The following is a 14,235-nucleotide window of genomic DNA, read 5'->3' as shown; positions in this document are numbered from 1 at the left end:
CTATAATTACAGAAAGAAACAAAAAAGTTGGTGAAAGAAATATATCGGTACCACGAAAAATATTTTCTTTTTCTCAAATGTCTTCACCTGCTAGTGAAAGAAATACCAGGTGCTCCCATGGGCAAGCAGGTTTGTTTTATCAAATTATTTTAAAGTAATTAAAATATATATATATGTAAAATAAACCGTTGGGGGTTATGCATTTAAAAAAGTTTTGTTAAATTATGAATGAAATATTTTTTTAATTATATAAAAGAACGAAGTTTATTGTAAAATAGTAACAGTCGTTTAAGTATTTTATAAAACTAAAATTCTTTAGCAATAACCGTTGTTTGTAAAACACTTTAATTTTATATAACTCAAAACTCATGGTTTTGTTGTGTAATTAAATGTTAAAGTTTGTAGTTAATATTTTAAAGTAATAATTTAATTTTTCAGTTACGAGAAATATTCTGTCTTGTTCACAAAACTTCAGTGACAAATTGTCCTTCATTCAAGGAGGCATCTCTGTATTTAAAGGTTGGATTTGAAACATGAATGTTTTAAACTGAATGTTTTGAAACATCTGATAATACAATAACCATTTAATTTATATTGTTAAATAACTTATTTAACTTTTAAATTTTACAGTTAAAAGTTAAGTTTAATGAGGCTTCTCTGTATTTTTAGGTGATATTTAAACTTCAATTTTTTAACTTACAACAATTCTTAATGACCACATTTAAAGTTATATTATTGAATAACTTAGTTAACTTTAAAATTTCAATAAGTTATAAAAAAAAGTTTTAAGGTCTATAATACTTGATGTTTAAAAAACACTAATTTTTCTCTGCACAAAAAAGGTTACATTGTTCTGGTTTAAAAACTTTTATAGACAACTCTATGGGCATTTTTTAAACGATTTTTTTAAAAACTTTAGGTCTCCAACAAAGGAACAGTCATCGAGTTGTTGGAGTCGTTAGCCGAAGAGATTGAAAAGGAACTGGAGTTTATTGAGAAATCTGAAGAAAACGAAGTGTGCACTCCGGAAAGCTTGGTAATGAAAATCGACAACTATTTAGACACATTAACCAACGACACTAATCTAGGTACGACTTAAAGAGTTTTTTTTATGTAAATAAACTAACTATTGAAATAAAATAAATGATAGGTTTTATTTAAAATAATAGGTTTTGAAAATAACTTTGTAGTGTAAAGAGTAGATATACGTTAAAACATTTTGATTAACTTTTTTTTTTTAGTTTGATAAAGTATTATTTTATATTTTAAATCCACTAAATGTTTATCATAACAGCATTCAAACTGATATCTCAAATATTAAATATTGTAAAACCTAAAAATTTTGTATTTGTATATTCAATGTAGATCTTAAAAATTAGTTTAAACTTAAAATACCAATTGTTGGACACTTTTTATATACTATAAAACTTTAAGTTTGTTTTATTAATTTTAGGTGTTAGATCAAACGTTTTCTCAAACTGATAAATGTTTAGACATTTTTTAAAGTGTTTTTAGATATAAAACTAGCAACTTGTAGAACGGATGCACGACAATTCAAATTCTTGAAAAATAAAATTCAAACGGCCACAAATTAAAAAGTAATGTATATTTGTCAAAAATAAAAATTACATATGCAGGTCATATTAATATCTACAAATCATTTTTTTCTTTTCGAAAAAAATTAAACATAATTTCAAACGTGGTTTAAATAAAGTAAAAAACATAGTTATTTTCATTAATTTAAAAAAAATTGAAAAACATATAAGGCCATAGGGGGGGTCCAACATTTTTTTTTACAAAAATAAACTTTGGCTTTTATATGAAAGCTTTAAGTACAAACTACAAGCCAGTTTTAATAAAACTCAAAAATATCATTTAACTTTTGAGATATTTAATTTTTTGTAAAAAATTTTCTTTATAAACGTATGGGCCGCAAATTTTTCGGGGTCAATTTTCTCGAATATTTTAAAATTCACTAAAAATCTATCTCCTCCTTCATTTTTCTAGCAATCTTCTTCAAATTTTCAGGAAATGTTCCTTATAATAAAAGGAAAAAAACGTTACTTTAGAATTTTAGTAATTCAAAAAAATGAAAAATTTATCACAAAAAAAAAAAATAAGTGATTTAAAAAAAAAAAAAAAAACATTTTTACAAAATTTTTTTTAATTCCAAAGTAACGTTTTTTTGTTATTGTATTAAGATTAGACTGTGAAAGTTTGAAGAAGATTGCTTGAAAAATGTAGGAGGAGATAAATTTTAAATGAAATAGTCTTTTTTTGCTGTTTTAGTTTTCCCTTCCCATAGGGAACCTATTATGCGGCCCGACTTTGACTGGTCATATCTCAAAAAATTGATTCGAATTTTTTTAAACAATTAAAAGCATCTTGAAGCTTAGAAAAAACTCTATAAAATAAGATCAACTTGTAAAAAACATGGTTTATCCCCCCCCCCCCTATGGCCTCAAGATTTTGAAAAAAAGAAAAAAATTGCTTGTAGATAATAATAAGATATACATATGTATTTTTCATTTTTTCCAAATTCAAATCATTTATTGAGATATAGTCTTTTAAATATTTTTTCAAAAATTTGAATTGTCGGAATTTGAGTTGTCCGAGTTTGAATTGTCATGTGACCTTGTAGAACATTGGTATTAAAAGTTTTTTTTTTCTATATAGTTGAAACTTTGAGTAAATAAATAATCATTTTTATCAGATTATTATGACAGTGATGAATATGAAAACGAAGACAATCAAGTCGAACAATTAAACAAAGTGAAATACACTTATCAACTGCAGAATGTAAGTTCAAATAAATAAAGTAAAATACACATATCAACTTCAAAATGTAAGTTTTAGTAGATAGAGTAAAATACAGTTAGTTTAATTGAAATAAAGTATACATACCAATTACAAAATGTTACTTGAAATTATATGAAGTAAAATATACTTATCAATTACAAAATATTAGTTGGATAATTAAATAAAGTAAAATATATTGCCAAATGTTAGTTTAGTGATTAAATGTTTTAAAATATACATATCAACTACAAAGTGTTAGTCGAAAAATTAAATAAAATGGACTTACAAATTTCATAATGAAAGTTTAAAGAAAGTAAAATATACATATCAACTTCAAAATGTTAGTTTATACAAATAGAGTAAAACACGCTTAACAATTACAAAACATAAGTTTAAAATTAAAATAAAGTTTATCAAAAAAACTAATGTATTGTAACAAAAGAATTACAAAGTTAACGTTAATTTTTTATAAAAGAAGAAAATATTTTCTGTCTTGATAATTGCTATCAAGATTTTTGTTAGTTACCAGAATCTCATTCATATAACAACTTTATACTTATTCACATATTTTTTACTTAATTGGTATTGTGTTTGTCATATTTGCACAGTGTTTAATTTCTTATTACTTATAGTCTACCTCCTATTTGAAAACCCACCCCTAACGTATAAATGTTATAAAAGCGCTGGAGTTGTATTACTTTTAATTTTACCTACATACTATTTGTTTTAAAAATGTTTATTTTGCAAATCTATAAAAAGTATATATGTTTTTTTATTGTATTTTGATTTAAATACTTTTTTTTCAATTAACTTGATGATTAGTTTTGTTCTGAAGACTTAAGTTCATAATAGATATTTAGGGATAGTGTCTTATTGTATAATATTTACTTTTTCCCAAATATTTCACTAATACTTTATTTATTTCATTTAATCAACAGAGATTGAGAGAAAGGCGAGCCGTTAGAGCCACAACTAAAAAACTGACGAGATTCGAAAAACTCAGGAATGAAATATTCACCACTATCACCCAATATTTCGAGTTTGCTTTGATATTTGTTATTTTTGTTAATTTTAATATAATCGAAATAATATTTAGGTTAAAAACGTTATAATAATTTACTAGTATAAAAAAATTGTAGCTTTAGATGTAATATTAAAAAATAAAAATTAAAGGATTTTAATTATCGGTTTTTTTAAAATTTATATAAAAATAAACCTTCTAGACTTCAATCTATACCAGGGTTTCCCAAAGTGGGCCAAAGGGGGTTGGGGCATGAGGTCATAATTTGAAACTTAAGCTAGATTTTCTGGAGTGTATGTTGAAGAGCAAAAAAAAGGTCTTAGGTGTTTTTTGAGTAGTCATGGCTATTTTAATTTCTCTAATGGGGGCCTTTTGAAAAAAAAAAGTTTGGGAAACCCTGATCAATACTACGATTATAATCATTTAACTAATAACTACTTGAATTTATCAACATCTTTTATTACTACAGAGAGAACTTGAAGCCACCCACATCGATGCCTTTGTACGAAGTATTTTATTTCGATTCTCCTCAAACAATAAAAGAAAGATTACTTGCTTCACCAAGGCTCAACATTCAAACTGCACTGTCAGACCCCGGCTGCTATTTGAAAGTTATTTGAATAAAATGCTTGTTTTAAGAACTTATCTAAAAGTGATCTATTTCGTTAATGAAAAATACTACTTTTAAAACCCAAAGCAGTTTTAGAAAAACAAACAAGTTTTGTTAATTATTTAAAAAAAAAAAAAAATTAAGTTAATTAAGTTATAATTAAAACTAAAGAATGTTTAATATTTCAATATGTTTTTAACGCAAGTAAAAATGAGAATTAACTCTGTTAAAAGTTAATTAAAATAAAAAATTCATTATATATATTTTGTTAGATGAAAGAACTGAGCGAGTCAAGTATGATTTCGTCTCAGCTTCCCGACCTGTCGATCGTCTACAAGCTGCACTTGGAATCGGGCGAACTCATCAACATCTACGATTGGATGAGAGCTTTCCACGCCATTGTGACGTCAGAATATAATGATGACGAAGAGAACGAAGAAGTTTCAGAGGAAAACCAGTTGGTTTTGTTTATAATGAAGAATATTGTTAATATTTCAAAACATTGTTGTGTTTGTTGACTAAAATTGTGATACAGATGTATTTTGTTGGACATTTAGAAAAGTATTTTTAATCTAAAAAGACTGGAAAAACTAATAATACACCTGGTTCAGTTGGTTTTTTTCTGATAAAAATGTTCACTCACACTTTTAAATATTAAATATTTATTATTTGAGTAGTCAGATGAGCTTTATTTTTTTAACAGTTTACACTAAAAGAAAAATTGAGGATTGAAAAATAACAGATTTCAAAGAGAAAATGTCAAAGTCTGATTGTTTTATAAATAAAACGACTTTCTTACTAAAGTAGTATAAATAGGGGGGTATGCTATTTTTGATTTTTTTGATTACAACTTCAGTTATCTTTTAAAACGATTCCAAATTGTGTTTAAAGCTCACAAAAAAAATTTGGTTGAGTTGTCTCACTCCAAAAGCTAGCCACCAAAGATTTTGGTTTGGAGAATTGTCGAAAATTTTTGGGCTAAAATTTTAAACTATTTTATCATGTTATTTTTAACTTTTAACACTAAAACTTATTTTTTGTTATATTTTTGGGTAAGGTTGGTTAGGTATAAGGGCATACATAAAAAAAAACTTTAAAAAATCATGTTCTAATATTTTTAAAAAAACTTTGCTGACTCAGCATTTTACAGGTTTGCAATTTTATTTGCGGATTTTCCAAGCTACACCTAGTATCAACTGTAGTAATTGTATTTTGTTTCTATTCTTCAATGAATTTTCTAAAGGAAAACTTACTCTTTGCATTGTAAATTATGTTTAAAAGTCAGAAAAAAAGTTTGGTTGGATTGACTTACCTCAAAAGCTAGCCACCAGGGCTCCTTATATTAGGCAAAAATTGTCTAAAGTCAGCAACATATACGCAAAAGACAGGTAACAAATTAACAATGTTTAAGGTTTTTTAAATGTTTACGTCAATAACTGATCTTGTTCATTTTTCTTTTCAAATACTGTGTTTAAGCTTATAGTAGTTTCATTGTTTATACAGCATTTTGTTCGACTTAAACAAAAGTATGAAACATCAATGCTCTAATACAGGGGTCGGCAAACTGCGGCCCGCGGGCCAATTGCGGCCCGCGAGCACGTTATTTTTTTGAATGGAATGCGGCCCGCGAAAGAAAATTTTGTGGCCCGCGAGCATGTAAAAGTGGCCCGCTGAGCAAAAATATATTTCAAGTAAAAATTTTTTCGGTAATTCGATTTAATTTGTTTAGTTTGGTTTTAAGTCTCTGTAAAACATTTAAAAATAATTAGAAGAAGTTACTACTTTAATTTAAAAATGTGAAAAAGACAGATTAGCATTCTAACAGGATATTTTTCTGAGTTTCATAATAACTTCTATTTTACAACAGCAAGTAATTGTCTTAAAAACAGAGTGCTTGAATTTAATAAGTTAGTTATATTATACCTATTTATCAAATAAACTAAATGCAAATGTTTTCCATTTTGTACAAAAGTAATGCACAGTAATTAACTAAAGTGTCATTTCTTTATAGCTTAGATATTATTTCCAATATTTTTTATACCTCAGTTTCTTTTATATATTTTTTATTTGTAAATGTTATGTTTTAGTGTAAAAACATTTAAAATAACATAGTAATAAGAAAAAAAGGTTTATTTAAGTTTTGTTTTGACGCATTTTAATTTTTTAGAAGTTTTCTTTGCACTTGAACTAATTTATATGCACACCAACTTAAAAAAATGCTCATATTTTAAACCACTTTTTATAAAATACTTTAGTTAGTTTAAGTTTAGTTTATGCATAATTTTCTAAGTTTGTTTTTTCTACATGTAATATCTAAATTTGTACAGACACAATTAAAACAGTATATATGACATAAACTAATATAGTTTTTGTTAGGAATACATTTTCATTTTTCAAACATTGATTTTGTCAAACTAAGTTAACTTTTATGCTTTGCATATCAATACACACATTTGCTGTTTTTTGGAGCTACATATCTAATATAAACTAGACTTAGGGATAGTTTATAAACATTGACACACACTCAGACTATCACTATTTGAAGACTTCAAATCTCAGGCCAACTAAGTCATTTTATAAGTTTTTGGCTAGAATTGTTTTTTGTATACAAAAATATCAGGAATGTTTTTGTTAATTCAGGCTGGCTTTTTTGCTTAAAAGAGTGGCAAATTGAACTGATGATGTAAGTTTTGCTCAACCCAAAGTGTTAGTTTCAGTTTTAAGCTATGAACTTGAAAATTTATGCTTAAAAAATTTGGAAAAAAAAATTGAATTTGAGAATTTTTGAAAAAACCTGGAGTTTCAAACAATTTTTACATGTAAAGTAGTGAAATTTCAATTTGACACAAAAAATTTAGCAAATAAACATTTATTTTTAAAAAAATATACTAAAGTAGCTTAACAGTGTTTTTTAATATTGATATACTTTATAAGACACTTTTTAAACTTTAATTAAACTTTATACTAGAAATAAAACAAGGAATTGTACTTCTAAAAACTTTTGGTGCATTGCACCTTTACTTGTAAAACTTCACCGATTGTTGTGCTTCGTGTTGAACTAAACCAAGAAATTATACTAAAGTGTCAAAGTTAAAAAACATCTCTAATAAAAATTCTCAGATGAGCAATAGTTTTTCTTTCAGTGCTCTCATCTTAACATATTGATTAAAGTCATAACTTGATTTATGCGACTTTATAACCTTAATGCATTTCCTAAATAGGACTTTTTGTTGTCATTGAAGAAATATACAAAAGTTTTTCATTACTGCCAACAAAAATTCTTTAAAAAAGTTTTCAATTATAAACGGTATCTCATTATTAATAATAAATTTTGCTACTTTATAACTTGCCTTAACAACTTTTTACTGATAATTCTGTAGTTACTGAAGATAATCATGTGCTTTGTTGGAACTGACTTTGGTGATTTGTTTTTTTATCGTTTCTCGCAATAACTCCTAACTAACGTTTTTTTTTGTTCCTCGTCTTTTTAATTTTACAACTAATATTTTTAAATTGTTATTGCAGATAAAGAATTGCTGTAATGTTTAATAAAAAAGAGGTTTTTCTCTTCGCTAATGACTCAATTAAGTTTTATACTTTTGTTAAAAATGTTTAAGAAAGTTAATTGCCCATTCCAGCTGACTTATATTTTTTTGGCATGTAATTTGTTTACTGTTAATAAGTTTCGTTATTTCTTTATGTTGTAAACTTTGTTTTAACTGAGTTGCTACACAAACAGGCTATTTTAAAAGCTTGAAAACTCAGATGTGTGTGAAACTTTTATTTCAAACACTTAAAATAAATCTTAGAATTCCCAGAATAGTTTTTATGACTGTAGTGTAGTTTACTAATTGTAATTTTTTCTTGTTTTTTACACTTTGTGTACTTTTTAATGATGATGATATTTTTACTAGGTACTTAAGCTTGATTTACAACGATTTACTAACTTTTTAAACTTTTAATGAACTTAGGCTGGTTTGATACAACTCAGACATTTTTCTTTTTCAGTGACAACCATGTAAAAGACTAGATACTAATAAGATATTTTATTTAAGTATTCGAGAATTAATTATATTAAAGAATTTGTTCTAGCTTTCTATAATACAAACAGGTATTAATTTAATTAAATTAACTAATTACTAAATTTTTTAATGAATGTAAACTATTTAACTTGCAAAAACTTTTTTTTGAAGTTTTATTCTTAGAAATATGAAAAATGGGGTTGATAATATAACAAATATATAAAAGTTACTAATAAATTACATTCAAGTTTGGTTTTTATAGAGAGTTAAATTGTATGTAAAATTACAAAAGTATTAAATTTAACTTAGTAAGTGCTTATGAAAGTACAAAGTTTATTAACTTTTAAGTATATTAGTCAACGTAAACTTTATTCTAATTTTATTTAAATTAATGTAAATAGTCATTCTATGTATAGCTAAAAGTTATTTAAAATGATAAGGTGAATAAAAGTAAAACTTTTCTCTAGTGCGACTAAAACTAAAACTAAAAGATTATTCAAATGTCACTAAGACTAAAACTGCGGCCCGCGAAGACTTTGTAAACTTGAAATTTGGCCCGCGACCACCAACTGCCTGCCGACCCCTGCTCTAATACTTGTCTATTAGTATTTCAATAACTTCAGGCACTTCAGGAGATATCCAAATCTAACCTTCTTTGCTGTGATTTCTGATGCAAATTTCTACCACATTAGCTAAATGCTTTTCATACTTACCTGTCAATACAAAATACAGCAACGTAACTACCTGGCCCCAAACATGTTCAATTAGTTTGCTTTTTATATAAATTTTCCGGATGTAATGCTGTAAAAACTTTTTGTAAGTGTGTTATTATAATTGATATTTGTGACTGCAAGTTGTCTAAGTCTGAGATTAGGTTTCAATACTCATCAGACGTCAAGTTTCTTCCTGCGCTTTTAAACCTGAAAATTGAAGAGCTCGGTTTTCATGTTAGAATGCCTTTTTAGCCAATCTGACTTCAATGTAAGATGATTATCTTATACTTTTTGAGCTTTTTGTTGGAACATCGTTAACACATGCATGTTACAGGCCACAGAGGTAGGGGATTGCTCAGCTCCCAGATCTTGACAAACAGAGTCAAACACTTTTAGATTATGGGCGGTGCTATCAGTGATTAAAGAATTAACTTTTTCATGTAGAAACTTTTGCAAAATATTTGTAGCCTGCGGCAGCTGATAATGTTTTTATTTTTGATTTCTCAAACTCAGCTAAGCTTTCACGAGACTTTGTAAAAATGCTCATGGTTAGTAAAGTCCGCTGCTTTCCATTAATTGTGACAGATTGAACCACAAAATTGCGAACTCTACCCATTCAAGATCCATCATTGAAGTATACAATAGTTGAGTTGTCACTTATCATCATTTGTAGTTGAGCAAATAACAATTGCTTCTACATATGAATCTAGTCTGTTAGTATTACAAGATGCTGGCAAAGTGTTCATATCATATGCTCAATAAGATTTTTAAACTTTACTTTTCTTTTGATATTTTTCATTTTCTATGAACAAATGATGAGCAATATCCTGTTTGTGGAAACTGACATATTTTTGAATTATAAAACTTCATCAACCACTTTTACACCCTACAGGTTTCCCAAATATTTCACATTAGCTATGACGTCAAAAGGAGTATGCATTGGTTCTCAAAAAACATTCAGGTATTATATATTTCACTCCTTTTCTCGTAAGAAAACTTTACAAATGCTCTGTAAGACTCACGAATAGATTTAAGTTTTATCTTTACTGCATTTGATGACTTTGTGTACACAAAGCAAAACACCCAATGAAAAACTAAGTTAACATTAATGTTTTGCCAAACTATTGGCATTGACTAACCTCTATTTGCTTTTTGTTCACTTTAAATTTAAGATTTAAAACATATCATTATAGAGAGTAAGTTTTACATTAGAAAGTTCTTTGAAGAACGGAAACAAAATACAATTACTACAATGGGTTTTAGGGGTAGCTTGAAAAACCTGCAAGTAAAATTGCCAACTTGCAAAATGCTGAGTCTGCAAAGTTTTTGAAAAATAAATAAAAAATAGTTATTTAAAATCTATGCCCTTATCTCTAACCCAACTTACCCGAAAATATAACAAAAAATTAAGTTTTAGTGTTAAAAGTTAAAAATAAAATAAATAAATAATTGCTGACTCAGCAAATTTTAGCCCAAAAATTTTCGACAATTCTCCAATCTAAAATCTTTGGTGGCTAGCTTTCGTAGTGAGACAACTCAACCAAAAAAATTTTGTGAGCTTTAAACACAATTTGAAACTGTTTTAGAAGGTAATGAAAATAAAATATTTTAACATACCCCCTAGTATAAACAGTGTAAGAAGAAGAAAATAATTGAGCTTAAAATGATTAAAAAATTGGAAATTTTTTTATTTAACAATAAGATGAACTGTTTTTATTAACATCAGATTTTATAAAAAGAAATATTTAAGGCGAACCGTAAATTTCAAAGAGAAATGTTCAAATAATACTAGTTATATAAATAAAAAGTCTTATTTTTTATACATTACTGTTTTTATAAAGCACTGAAGAAGTAGACAACATTTGCAGCTTAAAACGATAAAAAAACGTTTTGAAATAAATTTAAAAAGTATTGAAGTTAAAAAATGTTGACGTTTCTAATTACAGTTAACTATTATAATATGAAATTGTGTTGTTTGAGAGTGAGTCTAAACCAGGGTTTCCCAAAGTAGGCCAAGTGGCCCCCTTGGAAGCTATGACAGATACTCAGGGGCCATGAGAAGTAAAGGGGCCATGAGGTCATAATTTGTAACTTACACTAGATATTCCGGAGTTGCTGATGAAGAGCATAACAAAAAAAGTTTTAGGTGTTTTTAATGGTAGTTTTTGAGTAGTCTTGTTGAAGGGGGCCTCACCTTATTTAAATTTGTTTAAAGGGAGCCATGTGAAAAAAAGTTTGGGAAACCCCTGTCTAAACTGTTAAATCAATCTCAAATCCAGCCTACCATAAAGTAGTACGTTACTACAAAAACTTGTTTGAATTGTATATTTTGAAATACTTACACTAAACATAACTAAATACTGAATAAAATCTCAATAATTATAAAATTGTATTAAATAGATAGTTTAATTTTTATTGTAAATTACTATCAATCGATGTTATTCAATAGCTAGTTGTATTATGTAATTTGAATTTTATCTAAATTTTACAGGGCAAGGTTTTTCAGTGCGATTTCAGAACTTCAGTTTATGGGATTCATAAAACCCACAAAGAAGAAAATCGACCATGCGCAACGGTTGACTTGGTAACCAGTTATGCTACTTTGTGCTGCTTCATTTCATTTTAGGAGAATTTGTTTTATTTGATATTTTACCTTTTTTAGAATGTTTTGCAGTTTTCGATTGCTACTACTTGATTATGAAAACTATAAATTGAACTTAGTAAAAGATTAAATTTTTAATTAATTTAATGATTTTATTTTGCGAAAACTGTTTTTTTCATTTGTAAAGATGATTTCTGTTTTTTCTAAAGAAATTTAAAACTTTAGTAATAGTTCTTTGTCGTAATAATAATGTAAAAAAAAACCTAAATAATTCAAGATGATAAAAAAATTTAATTTTAGCGACTTATTTAGAAATGATAGTTATAAAACATGGCATAATGTGACATTTTTTGAATTAACAAATCACAACATTTGCTTTTGTTTGTTTATATTGATAATAATGTTTTCCAAATTTTTTAGAATTGCTTAGAACAAAGCTATTGAATTTTAATTATTTTTCAAAAAAGATATTCAAGGTGGCAAAAAAACCTGGAATCTGACAGTTTAGGCTAAAACACCTAGAGGAACTTGGATTTTGAGAAATTTAAAAAAAAAACTTTAAATTTTTAAACAATTTTTAAGTAATGAAATGTTAAGTAGTAAATTTTTGATTTGACACGAAAAATCTATCATACAGATAAAAAGATTTTGTCATCTTTTTTTTTTTTTATTACAAAACACAATTAAAGTTGCTTTACAATTATTTGCATTGTAAGTTTCTTAAACGAAAGTGTTGACAAAGCAAATAAAGTTTGACATATTTTCAACTGAAATTTTCACTAGCTTAAGATTTCAAAACTAACCAGAAAAAAGGAACATTTTAAAAAGGCAATTTTTCAAGTGTTCAATCATAAGAATAATTGAAATACAAAAAAAAATTACTAAAGCGTGCACCTGTGCAAAGTATGTGCATAAATATTGTTTTACTTAGCACAAATAGGTTAGTGAAGTGAAAAAATGTTTTATACAGCACGGTTATATTATAACTTTTATGTTATAAAAGATATACATAGCAACATGAATTAAGTGTTTTCATTAATTACTTAAATATAAAGACACTGAAAAAGTTTAAAACTTTGTTATATATTTTTTGTAGTTGTTAAGTATCGGAGTGCACAAAAATTTTTCTCCAATATTTCACTGTCTGCGGCTTTGAAAACGGTAAGGGATTTTTTTAATTATATATAAATATTTTTAGAGTTTTAAAATAACCTTCTAGTTTTTGGTTTTCGTTTTTATGAAAGAAAGTTGTTAAAAAAGGTTTAGACGCAAGTATTAAAAATTACTCAGCTCTTTTACATAACTAATTTATATTTTTACTAGACTTCCTTATGAATTTGTTTTGTTGCCATAGATTTTCATTGTATTTTTAGAAGTAAAATTAATACGCTATAACTTTATTTATTAAGCACTTTTATTGGATTTTTTTCTGGTTTGAATAAAATAGGGCTTTATTAGGCTTTGAATAAATTTAAAAAAAGAATTATTATATATGTTCACTAACATTTTTTAATATATGTATGTTTTGTTAATTTGCGAAAGATATATCTAACACTGTCTTGAAAGTTTAGTTTAATTTGTAACAATCTAAAACATTTTTTTGATTTAATAACCAATATTATAACTACACTTTGATGACTCAAATTATTTTTAATATCAGTCAAATAAAAAACTTAAATGTTTTTATAATCAATTTAAACTTATTAAACAAACTTTTGAAAAAAATTACTTTTTAATAGTCCGGTTACAAGCTAAACAACTACTTCTTAATGATTGATGAGACATACCATAGTATACTAAAAACAGTAAATTTTCAATACTTATTAATTAAGCTTATAACTTAATAATTTATTAGTTTTTAAAAAAATAAATTGAAGACAAATGCAGAGTGCTATATTAAGTGAAAACTCTTAATTTTTTGTCAGATTTGCTATATTTACTGCAAAATTTACAACTTTCATCTATGCTACAGCACAACTCATACTATTCCAACCTAAAAAAATATAAAATTTGGAAAACTAGACAAATTAAACTAAAAATTCTGTACAAAACATTATTTCACAAGTAGAGTTAAAGAAGCTATGGTTTTTTAAAACTAAAGAATTTAAGTAGAAACGGTAAAATTTACATCGTGAATAAAGCCACACTTGTACGTCGATAAATAAATTTAGTTTTAAAATAAATTCCTTTTAAAATTATGAAGTCCTTATTAAACTAATAACTATGTAAAGGTAGTGTGGCTATTTGATTTTGGTTTTTTATTATTAACTCACAAAATCATAGTTTATTTTCAAACGTCTTCCGCATTTTGTTTTTCTTCTTAGAAATATAACTATTTTTAAATGAAGACTAACTTTTTTCGTACATAAAAAATAGTCCAACTAATACAAAATAATAATACAAAAAAAAAATTCCAACTAAGAATCGGTAATCATTTTGTATATCCTTATATAAAAAATTACAGTTGT

At 26.2% G+C, this 14,235-nt stretch overlaps 1 protein-coding gene across 1 annotated transcript in view; it reads left to right on the top strand.

The window, feature by feature from the left end:
* The window catches only part of LOC145836864 (origin recognition complex subunit 3-like), a 29,030-nt gene extending 17,239 nt beyond the window's left edge, over window positions 1-11,791 (top strand). The window contains exons 11-18 of the mRNA XM_082944637.1: window positions 13-129; window positions 439-519; window positions 920-1,088; window positions 2,714-2,799; window positions 3,738-3,838; window positions 4,290-4,431; window positions 4,703-4,891; window positions 11,657-11,791. Of these exons, the coding sequence (XP_082800763.1) occupies window positions 13-129; window positions 439-519; window positions 920-1,088; window positions 2,714-2,799; window positions 3,738-3,838; window positions 4,290-4,431; window positions 4,703-4,891; window positions 11,657-11,791 (1,020 nt within the window). The remainder of the gene's footprint in view (window positions 1-12; window positions 130-438; window positions 520-919; window positions 1,089-2,713; window positions 2,800-3,737; window positions 3,839-4,289; window positions 4,432-4,702; window positions 4,892-11,656) is intronic.
* Window positions 11,792-14,235: the final 2,444 nt, after the last annotated feature.

Source organism: Thalia democratica, chromosome 5 (genome assembly GCF_965202585.1).
Source record: "Thalia democratica chromosome 5, ktThaDemo2.hap1.1, whole genome shotgun sequence".
NCBI classification, from domain to species: Eukaryota; Metazoa; Chordata; class Thaliacea; order Salpida; family Salpidae; genus Thalia; species Thalia democratica.
This window is presented reverse-complemented; position numbering and strand designations above follow the sequence as displayed.